Source organism: Octopus sinensis, linkage group LG7, assembly GCF_006345805.1.
Source record: "Octopus sinensis linkage group LG7, ASM634580v1, whole genome shotgun sequence".
Taxonomy (NCBI): domain Eukaryota; kingdom Metazoa; phylum Mollusca; class Cephalopoda; order Octopoda; family Octopodidae; genus Octopus; species Octopus sinensis.
Genome location: NC_043003.1, coordinates 97182631 through 97202630, shown reverse-complemented (window position 1 = coordinate 97202630; position 20000 = coordinate 97182631). Strand labels below are relative to the sequence as shown.

The window sequence follows — 20000 nt, the reverse complement described above, 5'->3', positions numbered from 1 at the left end:
TGGCAAAGAAAAATCCTTGAATGATTACCAACATCGTCTTGAGATACTGCAGAAAGAGACTGAACATTTTTTGCATCATGTGGATCAGTTAGAGAAAAGCGTACAACCTAGTCCCAAACTCGTGGATCAAGTGATGCCTTGAACTCATCAAGACCATGAATCAGAGGGAAAAGACGACCAGATCAGAAGAGGAATTATTCAATGAGATAGCTTCTCTTCCATTCTGTTTGTAATCGTACCGATCTCTTTGCTGATAATACTAAATAAAATTAAGGATACTCATGGAGAAAGAATTGGTGAACAGTGAATTGTCGCCTATTTATACCTGATTTTAAAGTTTTTTGCAAAAATACGAAGTAACTGGTCTCCTTAGTGTAGACTATAAGAATATTTTGTGAAAGAATTGGGATAATGTTTGGATTCGGAAAATGTGCAATAATAAAGATGAAACGAAGGAAACTCAAAGAAAGTGCTGGAATAGATTTACCTAATGATGAAAATATAGAATCATTAGTTGCAGAAACATAAATATCTAGAAATATTAGAAAGCAAGAGAAAAAAGATCAAGCTTGTAAAAATGAAGGAAGCCTCCAGTAAAGTATATTTTCACAGAATGGAGAAGGTTCTAAATTCTAAACTGAACGAAGACAAGTCATACTAGAAAACAGCTGGAGGAAGAGGGTTAATGCATGTCGAAGAAATGGGGAATTGTAGTCGTCAATAACAAGCGATACTGTAGTCGCCGGCAAGAAAAAAACTATCGTAATCCATTTGATAAAAAAGTAAAACGAAAAGAAAAAGAGAATCACATCGTTTGAACTATGAAATGTTCAAATGCTTGAAGAAAGCAGCTTTAAGGTCCCAGTAATAATAAACCGGGATCTTGGTAACAGTGACAAAAAAAAAAAAAACAACCTTGAAAAACTTGATCTCAATCTGAGAATAGTTACAATGTAGAAATATGTTTATTAGTTTCATCAAGAACTTTTCGAAAAGTCTTCCTTACAATGTACGAACACCTAAAAATAACTTTTATACGGAAAATACAACCACGAGTTATGGTTCAACGGGAAACATATTAAACCGGACAAAACACTAATTTGGTGAAACAACAACAACAACAACAGTAATAACAATAATCCTTTCGAGTCTATGCACAAGGCTTGAAATTTTGGGAGAGAGAGAGCTAGGCGATTATATTAATCCCTGAGATCAACTAGTAGTTATTTCATCGACCCCGAAATAAACAAAGGCAAAGTTGGCCATGGTGGAATTTGAACTCAGAACGTAAATCCTGCTAAACATTTTTTCCGGTGTAGTAATGATTCTGCCAGCTCCCGAGAAAAGCATTGTTGCTGTGAGTTTTCCTTTCTTTACCCCTTTTTTCTTTGTTTTCCTTTCTTCTTTTTCTTTTTTCCTTCTTTCCTCTGTTTTCTTCCATTTTTTTGTATCACGAGTGTGTAAATGAACAATCTCGTGTGTTTATACCAATGTATGCAGTGAGCATCATTGCCCTGAGTGTTGGTAAGATACTTGGCAAGAAATAAAAACAAAATTGATAGAAGATAATAATAATTATAATAATAATAATAATAATAATAATAGTACCAGACAGTGGCTCTCATGGCTTCTGATCTTAACTGATTGGAAGTGTTATCATGTACATTTTTTTGTCTTGGTATAAAAGATGGGCTACAGCAAATATTATGCTCAATATCATAGATTTGCTTGTCAGTTGTTTGACCTTAACCAGTTGACCATGTCCCTTAGTGGCTGACGTGCATCTCTGATCATGAGCAGAAGTTGTGGGGGAGCATCATAGCCGTGTGTTGAAAGGAATTCTTGGAGGTTTGGATAATTCGCCTTTGGAAACATGGGTGGTTCGTTCAACATACTTAAACAATCCTTATTCAGGGACCTTTTGAGCGGGATGGGCTACTCGACCAGAAGAAAATTCTAACTGGGCCCCACCTGCAAGGTCATGTGCTGTTTATCTTGATATGAGATCACCATGTCGCACACATATGGTTGTGATGCATGTGCATAGTGTACCCTTATTAGACGGGTAGTCATAATGGATATACTTCGTATATTTTACCCCAGTGTCACTTTGATGGCATGCACTGCTCTCTCACTCAATAATAATAATAAACCTTTCTACAATAAGCACAAGGCCTGAAATTTTAGGGAGAGGGCTATTCGATTACGTCGATCCCAGTGCTCAACTGGTACTTTATTTTGTCAACTCCGAGAGGATGAAAGGCAAAGTCGGCCTCGATGGAATTTGAGCTCAGAACGTAAAGGCGACAAAATACTGCTGAGCATTTTGCCCGGCGTGCTAACAATTCTGCCACTTCGCCACCTTAATAATAATAATAATAATAATAATAATAATAATAATAATAATATAATAATAATAATATGCTTTCTAACCGATGTATCAAAATGCTTTCTAATCGATGTATTAAAATGCTTTCTAATCGATGTATCAAAAATGCTTTATAATCGATGTATCAATACCAACAGATGACAATGTTTCTCTAAAAGAAACGGAGAAACTCTCAAAATACAAAGATCTGGAAATAGAGGTAACACGAATGTAGAGTCTAAAAACAGAGACAATTTTTATAGGAGGCGCATTAGGTACGATAAAAAAATATTCAGACAAATATATAGCAAAAATACCAGGACTAACAGGTATATATAACATACATAAAATAGAACTACTAGGCACTGCACACATCCTACGTAAAACACTTTCAATGCAGCATCACAACAAATCACAGCACATATCCAAGGCACAGAAAGCTGTCCTCGGTAGTGCAGTGAAAGCACGCTATAAAGATAAGATTACTGAATAATAATAGTGATAATGATAATAATAATAATGATAATAATAATAATAATAATAATAATAATAATAATAATAATAATAATGATAATAATAATAATAATAATAATAATAATAATAATAATAATTAAAAAAAAATAATAATAATGATAAAATAATAATAATAATAATAATGATAATAATAATAAGAATAATAATAATAATAATAATAATAATAATATAATAAATAAAAATAATAATAATAATAATAATAATAATAATATAATAATGATAAATAATGATAATAATAATAATAATAATAATAATGATGATAATAATAATGAATAATAATAATAATAATAATAATAATAATAATAATAATGATAATAATAATATAATAAAAACAATGCCTGTTGTCATAGGTGCCCTAGGAATGATAGCAAAAGGGGGCTGATTGCTACTTATCTCAGGTACCAGGAAATCCCAAAATGGAAGAAATTAAAAAATAGTGCTCATGGGAACTCTTTTCTCTCTTTTCTCTCTTTTCTCTCTTTTACTTGTTTCAGTCATTTGACTGCGGCCATGCTGGAGCACCGCCTTTAGTCGAGAAAATCCCCCCCGGGACTAATTCTTTGTAAGCCCAGTACTTATTCTATCGGTCTCTTTTGCCGAACCGTTAAGTGACGGGGACGTAAACACACCAGCATAGGTTGTCAAGCAATGCTAGGGGGACAAACACAGACACACAAACACACAAACACACACACACACACATATATATATATATACATATATACGACAGGCTTCTTTCAGTTTCCGTCTACCAAATCCACTCACAAGGCATTGGTCGGCCCGGGGCTCTAGCAGAAGACACTTGCCCAAGATACCACGCAGTGAGACTGAACCCGGAACCATGTGGTTGGTTAGCAAGCTACTTACCACACAGCCACTCCTGATCATATCCTACGTAAAATGTTGTCTATGTAATCCCCAAAACACTTTAATCTCGTTGTTAAAATACTTTTAAACGTACGTAATAGCAAACACCTTTTTCTGACATCTTAACATCACACTATCGTCTTTTAATCACATTAATTTTAAAACAAACTTAATTTACTTATGTTTTAACAGACATTCTCTGGAACATTCTCTGTGCAAAATCAAATATATGACACCCTAGTCATAATAGCAGCTTGAACTTCTATCTTATTGTCTCTTGAGGCCTCTGGGTGAAACTTGGAGTCAACTTGTACAAACACAAAGCAAAAGCCAAACATATAATAAAAATAACATCAGCAACAACAACAATAACAGCAACAATAACAATAAGTCTAACATTATATAAAATCAGACTGGTTTCGGCATTTTTAAAAGAGTAATGTAAAATGGAGTGGCAAGAAAAAAATATAGCAACCACAGATAAGAAAATTAAAAAGATGAAAATATTAAGCTGGAAAGCCTCCGGACTAGATGGTATCCAGGGTTTCTGGCTCAAAACCCTCCCGTGTATACACGGTTATATATACGCGCTTTTTAATGACTGCATAGAAAATGGGACACCGATATGGAAGACAAAAGAAAGAGAAGAGCTTAATACAGAGGGATAAGAAAAAGAGAAAATAAGTTAGAAATTATTAACCTTTTACTTATTTACCAATATTTTGGAAACTCTTTACTAGTCTCATAGCAGATGAAGTATATAATTTTGTGGAAAAGGAGAATCTATTGTCAGAGGAGTAGAATTGAGGAAGGAGGGAATCAAGGGAAACAGGATGGTAGGAAAACGAAAGGACAAATGAGGAGTATAAGAAGAGAGTTAGGAAGGTGATCGAAACAATATTAAATGGAGGGAACATCGTTAAAGCCATAAATACAAAGATTATGCATGTATAGAGATACCCTGCTTTCATTCTGAAATGAACAAAGGTCAAGATACAGAACTTGGATATATGAACTAGTAGAAAGCTGCTTACATTGCACAACGCCCGTTGTCCTAAGAGTGACACCAACCGACTCTATCTATCAAGAAAAGAAGGTGGTAGAAGGTTTGTAAACGCAGTAGACACTGTTAATACTGCGATACTGGATTTGAAAAATTATGATGAGTAGAGTAAAGAAGGAATTCTATCGGCAGTCAAAGATATCCAAAATGTAATCGAAATATTTAGTAGAATTCAAAGAGGAAAGGAAGAACAACAGAACAAACAAATGGATAGAAATGGAACTACATTGAACAATTCATGCAACAAACCGAGAATGTTGGAAGTAAAGAACTCTGGCTCTGATTAACGGACGAGAACTTGAGACGAGAAACCGAAATACTGATTATAGCTGCTCAGCAACAAGCCATTAGAACAAATCTGATAACGGTAAAGATGGACAAAACTCTACTGAAGCAAGAAGGCCATATATGATTATACAGAAGAAAATAAACAAACAGTGTAAGATCATAGATTTTGCAATTCCCAATGATAGCAGAATCGATAGCACAGAAGTTGAAGAACATCAAGCAATATCAGGATCTAGCTAGAGAGGTGAGGAGACTGTGGAGGACTAAGAGAACAATTATTTCTGTTGTAATTGGTGCATTTAGCATGATATCCAAAATGCTACCTAAAAGACTGAAAGAGATTGGAATTGAAAATCGTATTGTCGACTTGCAGAAAAGTACTCTCCCATAAGAATGATTTTTTTTGAGGAGACTTATAACCAAACCTAAGATAAAATACCTGCTAACTAAATAAGCATGCACTAGCGTAATAATAATAATAATAATAATAATAATAATAATAATAATAATAATAATAATAATAACAATAACAATAATAATAATAATAATAATAATAATAATAATAATAATAATAATAATAATAATAATAATGATAATAATAATGGAAGAAAACAACCAGTTTTCTTGAAATGAAAAATAAGTTCATCAGGGACTGGCCAAAGGAAGTGTTTGTCTTCAGCCCATTCAATCTCGTCCATCATATAACCTCTTTCGCCATGGCCACCAGGCATATAAAAACAGCCTTTCCTTCCCGGTTAAAGGATGGCGGCGGGGTGATCTTCACGATGGATTCAGTTGACAGCCGGATCCATCCCACACGCGACAGCAGGTGTTCGACATAAACCCACAGGTCAGCAATGCTCGGATACTGGACGAGGGCATGCAGGACCGTCTCGTCATCCTGCGCGCATCTCGGACATGCTCGGCTGACGGCACTTCCGTGCTTGTATAGTTTATATCGAACAGGCACAGCTTCCCTGTAGCACTGTCGGACCAGAGATTTTCGGAAGTTATCCATCGGTTCCGGCTGAAAGTTCTCCGGTAAAGAGCAACTAGCTCTTCTTCGACGCTCAAAGTCTCCCCAAGAACGTTGTCGCACTTTTCCTACAAAAAGTCTCTATAAAAGGCTGAAGTGGACGTTGCACCTATCGCACTGTCCAACTGGTTGAGGGCTGTGAGCGCTTGGAGCCATTCCACTTTCCAAATGTTTCCCCTCGGTTTCTATTTTACCCAGGACTGCAGCTCCGTTAAAGAAACTAGCTGCGGAAATACGTGTCTGGAGAAGTCGTAACCTCAATGCATGTCTGCGCATCATCAACCACGGCATGCCAGGGCACCACGCAGTGGGTGCTGACAGCAGATAGATCGCCTGACCATTGGGACGCGTACTTCCACAAGAAGCGGAGGAATATACGCTCCAGTGTAATCAGACAGAAACCAGTACAAGGCACGACAATTAAGCGATAGTAGATGACGAACGCAATATACGCGAGACCCCGAGCAATTTAACCGGTCGGCCCGTCCAGCGCCCAACGACGCAGTTGGACGGCATGGACTAGTTTCTCCAGGTGCCGAGCCGCAAGCCCACTGATTTTTCTGGTTAATTGTCGCTCCTGAAACCGCCTCGTAGTCCTTGAGAGCGGTAGCGATCATTCTATGTGATTATGATCCGACACTACTACGGTGACGTCGTCGGCATATGCCGACACGCATCTCTTACATTCTAGGTCATGCATGATGCCTCTCAACGCCTCCAATTTGTGTAGTAGTGGCGCGAGAGTCAGTACGCACAAGAGAGACGAGAGGGGACAACCTTGTCGGACCGAGCGCACAAACAAAGAAAAAGGAACGCAGTGTAGATAACGGAGAGAGTCAAGACTATTGAAAAGGTTGCAAGACGCAACGATAATGTTAGGAAAATAAAAATAAGAAATAAGTGGAAATTTTACCGGTGAGTGTGTTAAGGCAAAAAAGAAAATGACTCCCCAGACAACAGAATATGATTCAACACACGTACTCATATAAAGAATCTTGCAAACCAAATCCCAAAACGAAATAATAATAATAATAATAATAATAATATAATAATAATAATAATAATAATATAATAATAATAATAATATAATAATAAGAAGAAGAAGAAGAGAAGAAGAAGAAGAAGAAGAAGAGGAAGAAGAGGAAGAAGAGGAAGAAGAGGAAGAAGAAGAAGAAGAGAAGAAGAGGAGAAGAGGAAGAAGAAGAAGAAGAGGAGAAGAAGAAAAAGAAGAAGAAGAAGAAGAAGAAGAAGAATCCTTCCTATTAAAGGCAGAAAACCTAAAATCTTGACTTTCGGTTGCATAAGCCCAGTACAGAACTGGTACTTACACGTTTATATAAGAATAACGTAGTCGGTCGAATCAATAGATATTTAACTGAGGGGCTCGGAAGGCTGGAAAGTAAAGCCAACATAGGAAGGGGTTTGAACTCTGACTGATATAATTAAATACTGGCACTACCAATTCAGTCAATAGACCACTTGACAAGAATGAAAATAAAGCAAAAAATCGAACGAATATAGATTAATAAAATAAGCAACAAAAACGTCCCCAAAATAAAAGAAACTATATCGGCGTGGATGCAAGTTTGTTAGTGTTAACAGATATGTTTTTAAATATGTGTGTATTCGTGAGTGCCTGTAAAATGTGAAAAATGAAAGGTGTAATATGAATATAATGGAGGACATAATCAGTAAATTCGTAATAGCAATATCAATGAACAAAAATAGAAGAAAAAAAAGCAGCTTGATAAATTTGACACTTGAAGATGTTTTATTGTCATTTGGCAAATTAAATCTATAATTGCGACTTTTCATGTCGAGAAGAAAAGCAAACATTCATTGCATAAGCAAAAGGATGGTACGAATTAATCGATCAACCGATCGATCGATCGATAGATATGAAGAATCAATCAAGGAACGATAGCGAATTGACATACGTGATGTATATTGATAGAGAGGTAAGGGATGAAACTCTAAAAAATACAAAAAAAAAGATATATGTATATATATATATATATATATATATATACAAGGAAGACAAATTAGGTAGCTGGCTAAATAATACCAACGTTATGAACTCTGTGGACATACACACACATACGCATATACATACGCACTGGCATACAGACTCGTAAACAAAAAAACATAATACGACACAGTACACACGCGTTCGTGCTCGTCTTTACTAGTTCTGTATTATTAAGTATTACCCTGAAAGAAATCAAAGAAGATAAAAACACTGTAAAATTTCCTGCAAAAAATACCAGACATACTACCGGCACCCGGATACCTTATTCGAGTGGGCTATGGCGTCATTAACCATAGCTTAAAATACATTTCTTGGTGGTGCTCTTAAGCTTGACATGACCTGAGCCAGTAGTAGCCGAAACCTAAGTCTTATAATTTAACATAACATAATATAATATAACATGATATAACATAATATAATACAATATAATATGATATAATGTAAGATAATAATATAATCATGGCAGTCTCCGTCGTCGTTGTCTTTGATGACAGCTTTCTCCTGTCCGAGAATTTCAATTTCTTCAACTTGTAAGTAATATTAGCTTCAAATTTTGGCACAAGGCTAGCAATTTCGGAGATGGAGATAAGTCGATTTTAAGTGCTCAACTGGTACTTATTTTATCGACTCCCAAAGTATGAAAGGTGAAGGCAACCACTTCAAAATTTAAACGCAGACTGTAAAGAAGGATGAAATGTTGCTGGGCATTTTTTCCGGTGCGCTGACGATTGTGCCAGCTCACTGCCTTACTCAAAACCAATAATGGAAGCAATTTAAAAGAATCGACTCGCTAGGACTTCACCTCTATATAAGAGATGAATTTTCGGGAAAGAATATTGAAGTAAAGACCATACAACACAGTTAAACTGTAACCGTTTATATTTTAAGGTCATGCATTAAAGTTTAAAAGTACGCAATCACAAATGATACAGTAGTATAGTTTACTTAGGTTATATGGCATTGTTGAAGTCAAAAATTGTTTCGTTAGCATAAAACTAAAGAGGAAACAACAAACAACAACAAAACCACAATGTTATAATAAATTGTTAAATGTCAAAGAAGATTACGTTCTCCCTGAGTGATAGAGGTCAACTTGTGTTTTCAAAACATCTATTAGAAGTCATTATAAGTAAAACGATATCGCAAAAGAATACCCACGCACCATTTCGTTTTTGTTTTCCTTACATAACACAGAGATTAACACTGTCTGGAACATTGTGAAAGTACGAGATTTAGAGAAAACTGAGGTACAATTTGGTTATTGTAAAATCTAAAGTATGGGGGGCTCTCATCGTGAAAATGTTTTACCAAAGCAAATAAACAACGAAAATAATTTCTGCAATGTTTACAATGGCTGCATATCAAATATTTGGGATCGGAGCTTAATGTATTCATCAGAAATTCTTCTTCTTCTTCTTCTTCTTCTTCTTCTTCTTCTTCTTCTTCTTCTTCTTCTTCTTCTTCTTCTTATTCTTCTTCTTCTTCTTCTTCTTCTTCTTCTTCTTCTTCTTCTTCTTCTTCTTCTTCTTCTTCTTCTTTTCTTCTTCTTCTTCTTCTTCTTCTTCTTCTTCTTCTTCTTGCTGTTGCTGAGGTTCGTTGCACTTGTGTGGTATATATCGTATAATTTTCAACTGAGTTGGTATTCAATGCCTGGTCCTGGGCAGCGATGATTAGTCTTTCATTTTTTTTTTAAGACCACTCTGGTTGAGCCACCTCTATGCTGCTTCCTGGTCCTTTAAGTTCTTAGTTTTCACAGTGAAACTGAACGTGTAATTCCATGCGGACGAGTGTCTTCTTTCTCGTTGGCTATTCATGATCGGAATTCATTAGCACTCTCAACTCCACTGTTAATAAATCCTTCCGCCTGGTAGCATACTATAAGAGGTCTTGTTCGCTGTTTACCAAATACTCTGTCATATTTCTTCTATCACTGTCGATGCACTTCCGTATACTAATTAGACTACGTCCACCGTTGCACCTCTTAATGTACAGCCACTGTACGATCGCCTTAGGGTAAAGGGAACCATGCACTGTCATCGTCTTTTGGGTAGTAATTTAATATCCAAAAATAGCTGCCAAACAAGTCTTAAACATGTAGATTGGTGCATCCAGTGTACTTTAGTCACTAATACCAGTAGGTTTATGAACAATGGCTGCTTGGATTGTCAAGGAAGATGCACAATCTCTTCCATAGCTCCAAGTAGGTTTCAAATATGCAAGTACATATGTTTCACACTTTTCCTGTCAGCAAGTACATGAGTGTATTTTGACGTAACAATACTCCGAATATACAGTATAGTAAATTACTGACGCTTTAGCAGTGTTTTGTTTTTTGTTTCTTGTTTTAGCAGTATTTCGTTTCTATTTCTCCCTTCTCCCCCTCCTCTCTCTCTCTCTCCCTCTCTCTTTATATAATTAATATATCTATTTATCTATCTATCTAATTATTATCTATCTGTCTTTCCACACACACAGACACACACACACAAAAGCATACACATATATTTGATGCGTTGAAATTTTCACATACAGCTGTTTCTGATTTTCTGTCTGCGAACATATTATATATATCAGTCGCCATGATAGATTGTTAGCCACTAAACACATTTTTTTCTCTCCTTGTTTTTTTCTGTGTCCCTTCTGTCGTAGAAGAGTGTAGGCTCGAAACGTAAAAGACTTTTCTATTCCTGAGCGTTATACTAATACATCTGTTTGTTTTGTACACGACCTGTCTTTTGTTTTTTTCGTAAACTCTCCCTAATGATATATATATAATATATAGTAGTAATATATGATAGTAAATACTGACGCTTTAGCAGTGTTTTGTTTTTGTTTTGTTTTAGCAGTATTTCGTTTCTATTTCTCCCTTCTCCCCCTCCTCTCTCTCTCTCTCCCTCTCTCTTTATATATATTAATATATCTATTTATCTATCTATCTAATTATCTATCTATCTGTCTTTCCACACACACAGACACACACACACAAAAGCATACACATATATTTGATGCGTTGAAATTTTCACATACAGCTGTTTCTGATTTTCCTGTCTGCGAACATATTATATATATCAGTCGCCATGATAGATTGTTAGCCACTAAACACATTTTTTTCTCTCCTTGTTTTTTTCTGTGTCCCTTTCTGTAGAAGAGTGTAGGCTCGAAACGTAAAAGACTTTTCTATTCCTGAGCGTTATACTAATACATCTGTTTGTTTTGTACACGACCTGTCTTTTGTTTTTTTCGTAAACTCTCCCTAATTATATATATATAATATATAGTAGTAATATATGATAGTAAATTACTGACGCTTTAGCAGTGTTTTGTTTTTTGTTTCTTGTTTTAGCAGTATTTCGTTTCTATTTCTCCCTTCTCCCTCCTTCCTCTCTCTCCCCCTCTCTCTCTATATACTCAAGAAAGGTAAAAGCTCATCGATTCTGTACCAACACGCCGAACAGGAACACGGGGGATCAATCAACAACATAGAAATTAAAATATTGTCCAGACATAGAATAGATACGACAATCAGACAAATTACAAAAGCTACACACATAATAGAAAATAAACCTAGCCTGAATAGGAAACTAGAATGGAACACTAGCATACATCACAACATATGACGGTAGAGGATCCCAATACACTGGTTACAATATATACAAAACCGAAAACATAATAAATAAAATACACAGATAAATAAACAACTATATAAGTTTTTTAAAATTTAAAGTTTGTTTTTATTTATTATTATTATTACTAGTATTGTTGTTATACATACATACATACATACAAGCATATGAAATGATAATAATAAGTGGATGTAAACACATGAACAAAATAAGAATAAACAAAAACAACAACAACAAAAACAAAAAACAAATTACATGAACGTATATAAACAGAAGATACAAATATTACAGGCATACCCCCACACACTGAACAAACATAGACGCACATAGAGATATAAGCATGCGCAAATGAAGACATACAATAGAAATACAAAATGGCTGACGGTTAGTAAGGAGAGACACAAATAAGAAAGAAGAAAACAAAGGACCACTGATGCGGTCACAGGAGTGTGATGAAAGAACTCTGGCCAAAATAAGATTAAGATTAATGTAAAAAATAAATAACACTGAAGCAAAGTAACACCAAATATATAGTGCGTGTGTTTTTATTGGCTAAACTGGCAAAATGACCATTCCGAAATATAACAATATATATATATATACATAATCTTTAGACTCGTCGGAACATACACCAATGGCTTACAATTCTATAAATATGTTCTATAAATATGAAACGAAAAACTGTCAACACATTGGTAATTCAAAACGTGTGTATGCGCACGCAAACACACACACACATATATTCACGACAGGCACAGTTTCCTTCAAGCAAATTCTATCACAAACCATTTGTCGATCCAGAGATATAATGGATGACATTTGCTCAAGAGTTGTGGAGTGGACTAAAACACACACACACACACACACATACTGAATCAGAGCTTTGAATTAGAATTAGAAATAGAGATATAGCGGAAATTGTATTGTTTTATTGCATTTCTTAGCAAAAATTATCATTAATACACTTATTCCTCATTGCGGGTTCAATTTCAGTTGATAATGAATTCTGTTTACCTTACCACATTAAATATATTAGCTCAAACTAAGAGATATGCAATTTACAAAAATAACCATCTATGTATCATATTCAATGTATACACACATTTGATAGGCCATTTACTGAAGTATTTGTCCAAAGATAACATCACTTATGGAATACTGTGGCATAAATACAATTTACATCAGTGAGAGACAAAGATTCGTCCCAGCAGCAGCGAGCAAGAACACTAGACGCGTTAACTGCAGTAACTGGCCTTATCGACAATGTATATATTTTAAGTATGATACATAGACGACTCTTTTAATTAAATAATACCTCATTTGCGTATACCGGATTTTCAGTCAGCCAGGCGGATATTCGCAACATCAGTGAGTATTTTATTCACTTTATCCTCTGATGAATTGTCGTCAGAGCGTGTGTCTGGCTGCGAATACGAGCCATTGAAAAGCTCCAAAAGGCCGCAACGCTTCTAGCACACTCATTCAGCAATGCTGGGACGAATTTTCGTTTTTCACTTATCTTTTACCTGTTTTAGTCACTTGACTGGAGCACCACCTTGAATGGTATTTTAGTTGAACTATTCGGCCTCAGGACATTTTTTTATGCCTAGTACTTATTCTATAGCCCTCTTTTGCCGAACCGCGAAGTTATGAGGACGCAAGCACATCAGTACCAGTCGTCAAGCGGTGGTTCACACACACACACACACAGACACACACACACACACACACTCACATACACACACACACACACCACACACACACACACACACACACGCGCGCGCGCGCGCGCGCGCGCGCAAACATATATATATATATCAATCGTAAGGACGCACTTATACGTCTACCTGCTAGAAATGAGACCTAAACTCACATTTAAAACACCAAAATAACAAATAACACTGAAAATAATCACGGAATCAACAGTACTTGGGCACCTTCGATAATAATAGCAATATTAATATCTATACAAATATTCCATCCTGAATTTGCTGCTGATAATATATATATATATCTATATATTATATATTATATATTAATATATATATATATATATAAGCACCCACTACACTCACGGAGTGGTTGGCGTTAGGAAGGGCATCCAGCTGTAGAAACACTGCCAGATCAGACTGGAGCCTGGCGCAGCTTCTGGCTTCCCATATCCCCGGTCGAACCATCCAACCCATGCTAGCATGGAGAAAGGACGTTAAACGATGATGATGATATATATATATATATATATACGACGAGTCTCATTTCGCCTACTAAATCCACTCAGAAGGCCTTGGTCGGTTTGAGGCTATAGTAAAACACTTGTTCAAGGTGCCATACTGTAGAACTGAACCCAGAACGATATGGCTGGGAAGCAAGCTTCTTACCATACAGCCACGCCTGCTCCTAAACTGATGTTTAATGTTATGTTTTTAACACAGCAGTTCGATAAGAGGTCTTATCACAGGACGATTACTGCAGTAACCGGCCAAATCGACAGTGTGTATAAATTAAGTATATTATGTAGACTGTCCAGATATATGATCTTTATGTAGAAAGTAATAATGAGAAACTTTTCTCTGTCATTCTTTTAAATTACCTAAACATTAAATAATTTTCGCTTAAACGGTTATATCCTTTAATCATCCGAAATCTGGTAAGTGCTTCTCAGTTCTGTTACTCGCTGTAGTTATTCAATAAACCGAAGCATCTTTGTAAATATCGTCGTATCTACCAAAGATCGGAATACCTCCATTAAATTTTTCTTCAATTAGTTCTCTTCCTTATCTTCCTTGACAAGAATTGTTATTAACTCTAATGAATTGCCTTCACATTATGAAGGTCATTTCAATTAATTAAAAATTCGCTTTTGCTCACCCCACTTAAGCATGTTAGATAGCATTTAACTTTAAATAGGCTTCAGGGAGAAAAACATATATATTGGCCTTTCTAAAATATAATTATACGAATAACATGGTTAGCTGCGAAGATATTCTGATAGATAACAGTAAAATGACAACATCTAATAACAACTGCTTCTACTAGAACAAAACATTTAAAAAATAAAATATCTGTTAAATTAAATAACAACTTATAGTGAGTCTGAGTATATGGTTTGACTGGAATTTTAGATGAAATTTTCGGAGAAAAGTTTCCCTGGAGACTTTATACTAGATTTCTGTTTCCGTTGTTTTTACCTTTTCTTTAAGAACAAACACATAGTTTCGTATGTTTGCATTTCCCTAAAACAGATGGAATAAATATAAAATAATGAAAGAAATAATTCTTGTGTACAATTCATTTTCTTTTGTCGAGAAACCAATTTGTTTCGGGATCGATTAATTATATTACAAAATTTTCAAAGAAAATTACGTTAGGAAAATTATTCTACTTTAATAGTTAGCTATGTTACAAGAATTTAATTAAAATGAACTTTTTTAACGCAAAACTAATATGCTATTGCAATCCATTTTTTATTTGATGGCACATACTTTGAAATTTATATTTCAATATGTGGATTAAAATGAATCGTATATTTAAACTTCTTTTTACAGGAACGTAGGTTTAACATTTTCAGATTAGAAACGAAACGTTAGTAGCAATTAAACTTGACTTAGTAGCGTATGTCATGCGCCCACTAATTGTGGTTTTAAGTGTCTACATTGTCGAAAGCAGGCATATATATTCTCTTGGCCTTCCCTCAATTAACAAAACGGGACATCAAGAATGTGACAGATGAAAAGAGAGTCGTCTACACCAGAACTAGGCTGATATTTATTTTCAGTTGAGTACGCTGGAGCAATGTAAAATGTTTTGTTCAAGGAAATAACGCCCCATCCGGTCCAAGAATTGAACCCACAAAACTTGAGATCGTGAACCCAATTCCATAACCACTATGTAATGCCTCTTTATATTCAGATACAAAGCATTATTACACCTTTCTCACAAATTTGTTTTATTTGCTTTATAACTATACTTACATCCATCATCTCATGTAAAACTATTACTGATAGTAAGTCATACAATGTTCTTTAACACATGGCAAATAGAATCTGTTATTTATAGAAGTCTCTGTAACACGAAACATGTATCTTGCAGTTATAGGCCTGAAATTATGTAATTACGAAAACTCAAAGCTGGAAACAGTGTAGATGTAGAGAATGAAACTCAAATAACCTCGGGTAAACGTGAAACCCTAAATAATTCTGAGCTAGGGTTAAATAGTCAATTCAAATGTGATCCGGGAGCGACAGCGTATATAACATATGAAAGATATGAGATTTTAGGCACGTCTGAAATAAGAAAGAGCAGATGTGGCTAACTACAAAGATATCAACAGAATTATTGAGATGCCTGGAGGCTGCTGTCCAGAGGTACAAACATTTTGTGGATTGCAAAAAAAAATAAATATTCTAGATTATGTTATTAAAGAAAATAGAATAGAATAGATATTAAAGAAGATATAAATATAACATCAAGGAAAAGGAATTTATACCTTAACTGAAAACATCAGTTTGCGTTTTGATAGTCAAAGCTCTCTTAAAGCGATGAGATACTGTGAGAGTAGAAGAGATTGCAATAAGGACAATTTTTTTTACCTTCAAACCAGGAGCTGCTATTTAGGACTATGCAAACAAATCTTCCCTCCCCATGCCAGAACGTCCAAACACTCTGCTCGTAACTATGATAACGGAATGTATTTCCTAAGAATAACGCTAACCCCAGAAAAATAATTATGAGTTTCCAAAAAGTTAGAAAATTGTATGAGATTGTGTGAAAACGATTATCCCTGACTGGAAATTTTCTGGGCATGACTCTTTATAGAAATACATCAACTCGATGGATAGAGAGCTGGTTGGTCGACTCAACACGTGTCTGATGTGACTCAGTTACTCGACGAATTGTAGAAAAATACGACCTCAACAATCAAAAAGAGAAGGTGCAATGGATGCGAATTACTGGGAAATAAAATGCTTGTGTCTTCTATGCTGTTTAAAGCTATCAAGATTATAAGATTCATTAGTTGAAAAGTAATAATTCGGGGAAACAAAAACGGAAACTGTAATTCCATATGTCAATTCATACAGATTTTATGAAAAGTTTACGCAATTAAATTTGGGAATATACTGGACTGAACGTGAAATACGGGATGTAGTTTCGTATTCCTGAATCATCAAAGTAATCGCCCAGTCACAAAATGAAGGGTTTGTACATTCGATACAAAATGGAGAATAACAATTTCCAAATATTTAATAATTCATTCGAAATATACAAATACTTTCATTACAAACAAACAATTAAACAGAAAGGTAACAAAATTTGTTTTTCTACTTACCCCAGGTGACCTGCATTTACTTCAACCAATGTCCTCGGGCAGTCAGAATTATTTTGTGGGTATGTATAAAGGTTTTTTTGTTTGTGACCCGCATCCACAAAACTGATATGAAATGCTAGAAAAAATAGGAGTAACCTCCAAAAGTCTCGATAAGTCAGACGGCAGAATTTGTCGACTCCTTCCATGTGTGAAAACATTTTTCTGCTTGAGTTATGTTTTAAGGTAACTCCTTAAAACGGTAGATCAGCAATAATATTTCAACAGTAAGTTAAAAACTTTGCAACAATAGGTTGTATGTCTGTTAAAAGACCACAGACTTCAGGTTTTCAGCTTCGGTTTCCAGTTGAGACTGAAACAAAAGACAAAACAATTGTATATATTAATAGCGTAGAAACGGAATCCTCCACGCGAAGGGAAGTAATTTGAAGAGTGGGGGTTATGATGGAGAGTAGGAAGTGGAAGAGAGATAGGGGGAGGGAGAAAGGGGAGGGAAGAGAAGGGAGAGAGAGGGATTGAGAGGAGAGAAGAGAAAGAAGGGAAAAAGAAGGGAAAGAGAAGGGAGAGAGAGGGGTTGAGAGGGGCAGAGAGGAGATAGAGGAGGGAAAGAGAGAATGAAAGTATGGTGTTAATGGAGGGAGGTGATGTCATTAATAGACAGTAGAAAAAAGGGCCACGCCATTCTATAGTCGCACACGTGTGTATATGCATGTTTGCGTATGTATATGTGTGTGTGTATGTAAGAGAGAGAGGAGGGAGAGAGAGAAAGAGAGAGAGGAGAGGGAGAGAGAAAGAGAGAGGGAGAGAGAGAAAAAGACACAGAGAGGAGAGAGAGAGGGAGGGAGAGTAAAAACTGTAGCAGTAACAGTAAAGAAACGATGACATGGATTTTTTTTTTACTGAGGTAAAATTTATATTAAAAAAAACCCCTCTTTATTTAACGCATGCGCCTTACGATAAATAATTGCCGCAAATAAGAAATGATTGAACGTGGACATTATCTTGGTAAATTTCAATATTCCATTATAGCATAAATAAAGCTTTCCTTCATTTTTTTCTGTTGTGTAAAATACCAAAAATCTTAAAAACAAAAACTGGCATTCGATTTTTAAAAATCAATGCATATTATATATATATATATATATATATATATATATATATAATATATATATATATAGATATATATATATATATATATATATATGGAGGGAGGGAGAGAGAGAGAGAGAGAATTTAGAGCTGTCATAGGAATAAAGGATATCTGCAAGACGTAAAAATACCTATTTCTTTACTACCCACAAGGGGCTAAACAAAAAGAGGACAAACAAGGACAGACAAACGGATTAAGTTGATTATATCGACCCCAGTGCGTAACTGGTACTTTATTTATCGACCCCGAAAGGATGAAAGGCAAAGTCGACCTCGGCGGAATTTGAACTCAGAACGTAACAGCAGACGAAATACCGCTAAGCATTTCGCCCGGCGCGGTAACGTTTCTGCCAGCTCGCCACCTGGCCGTAGCTTCTGAAGAATCCGAAGAGATATTCCTCTGCTTTCTTTAGATATAAATGAACGTTTCTAAGAAATGCGAGTCTTCAAGCTCATGTCCAATCGACGGCTTTAGTTGAGTTAAAATCTCAGGTCTCCGTCTTCACCATAATACGAATAATATTATCTATTTATTTTGGAATAACCTATGACAATACTTAAATTCATCACGGCGAAAAAGCAGAAGTAAATTCATGGCGTCTTTAGCAATGAATATATCCTTGCACTAGAAAATATTTACAGCTAAATAGCTTTGGTCACACAGACTTAAGTTTTATGTCTTAGAGAACAATACTAGTGACTTGGACACGAACTCCCAAACATTATTCCGGTAGATCACGTTTCTAACGACTTGAAATTTACCGGTCTCAAACAAAGTGGTAATACACACGCACATATACATACACACAGACAAACAAAGAAATGTGAAAAGTAGGCAAATCGAGAAACAAGATGAATATAAAAACAATATAAAAACGAAGTCTTCAAGAGATTTAGTGAACAGAATTAAACGTTTAAGACCTGAAGCAAAAAAAGCATTGGCGCAATATCGATTGATTGTCAATATTTCTTTGTTTGCGCAAACCCTCGAAACTTCTCAGGGGAATTTGTATTATCTAATCATGGTTAATATCTGTAAGTTCATTTTCATCATCATTATTTTTATCATCATTCTGATTATCATAAAACCACCATAAGCGTTATCTGCATTATCGTCTTCGTATGTAGCAAAATTCAGTTCCTAGTCTCAATATAAAGGCATTTCATTAAAAAATTGATTTTGTGTTGTTTTTTTAATTTGTTATCAATATATTCAGCAAATCCTTGTATTAAACTCTGTATAATGAGACTAAATTATCCATATTCTTAGTTAATATCCAGGTATTTCAAACGTATACCGTTGGCGTATATGTGTGCGTATCAGTGTTCGTCTAAGTAATCACACACGCGCGCGCATACACATATGTCTATATATGTGTATATGTGTGTATATATATATGCATATATATATATATATATATATATATATATATATATATATATATAATATATATATATATATATATATATATATATACACACACATACATAAATACATACTTACATACACATACATACAGTAATCCCTCGGAACCGTGTGGTTGGTAAGCAAGCTACTTACCACACAGCCACTCCTGCGCCTATCTGTATATATTTTAAAAATTACTTTTATAATTTGTATATATTTATTTTATTATTTTTATATATTTAAGCTAAATAAACTCTTCCCACACTCTTAGAAGTTTCATTTTCCATTCATCTACAGTACACTACGCATTTT

General features: G+C 35.1%; 1 protein-coding gene across 2 annotated transcripts in view; it reads right to left on the bottom strand.

Moving 5' to 3' along the window:
- LOC115214230 (urea-proton symporter DUR3-like) overlaps positions 1-20000 on the bottom strand; it is a 324559-nt gene that overhangs the window by 81026 nt on the left and 223533 nt on the right. For both annotated transcript variants that reach the window (XM_029783351.1, XM_036504980.1), the window contains exon 2: positions 17135-17483. In XM_029783351.1, the coding sequence (XP_029639211.1) occupies positions 17135-17331 (197 nt within the window). In that variant the 5' untranslated portion in view covers positions 17332-17483. The remainder of the gene's footprint in view (positions 1-17134; positions 17484-20000) is intronic.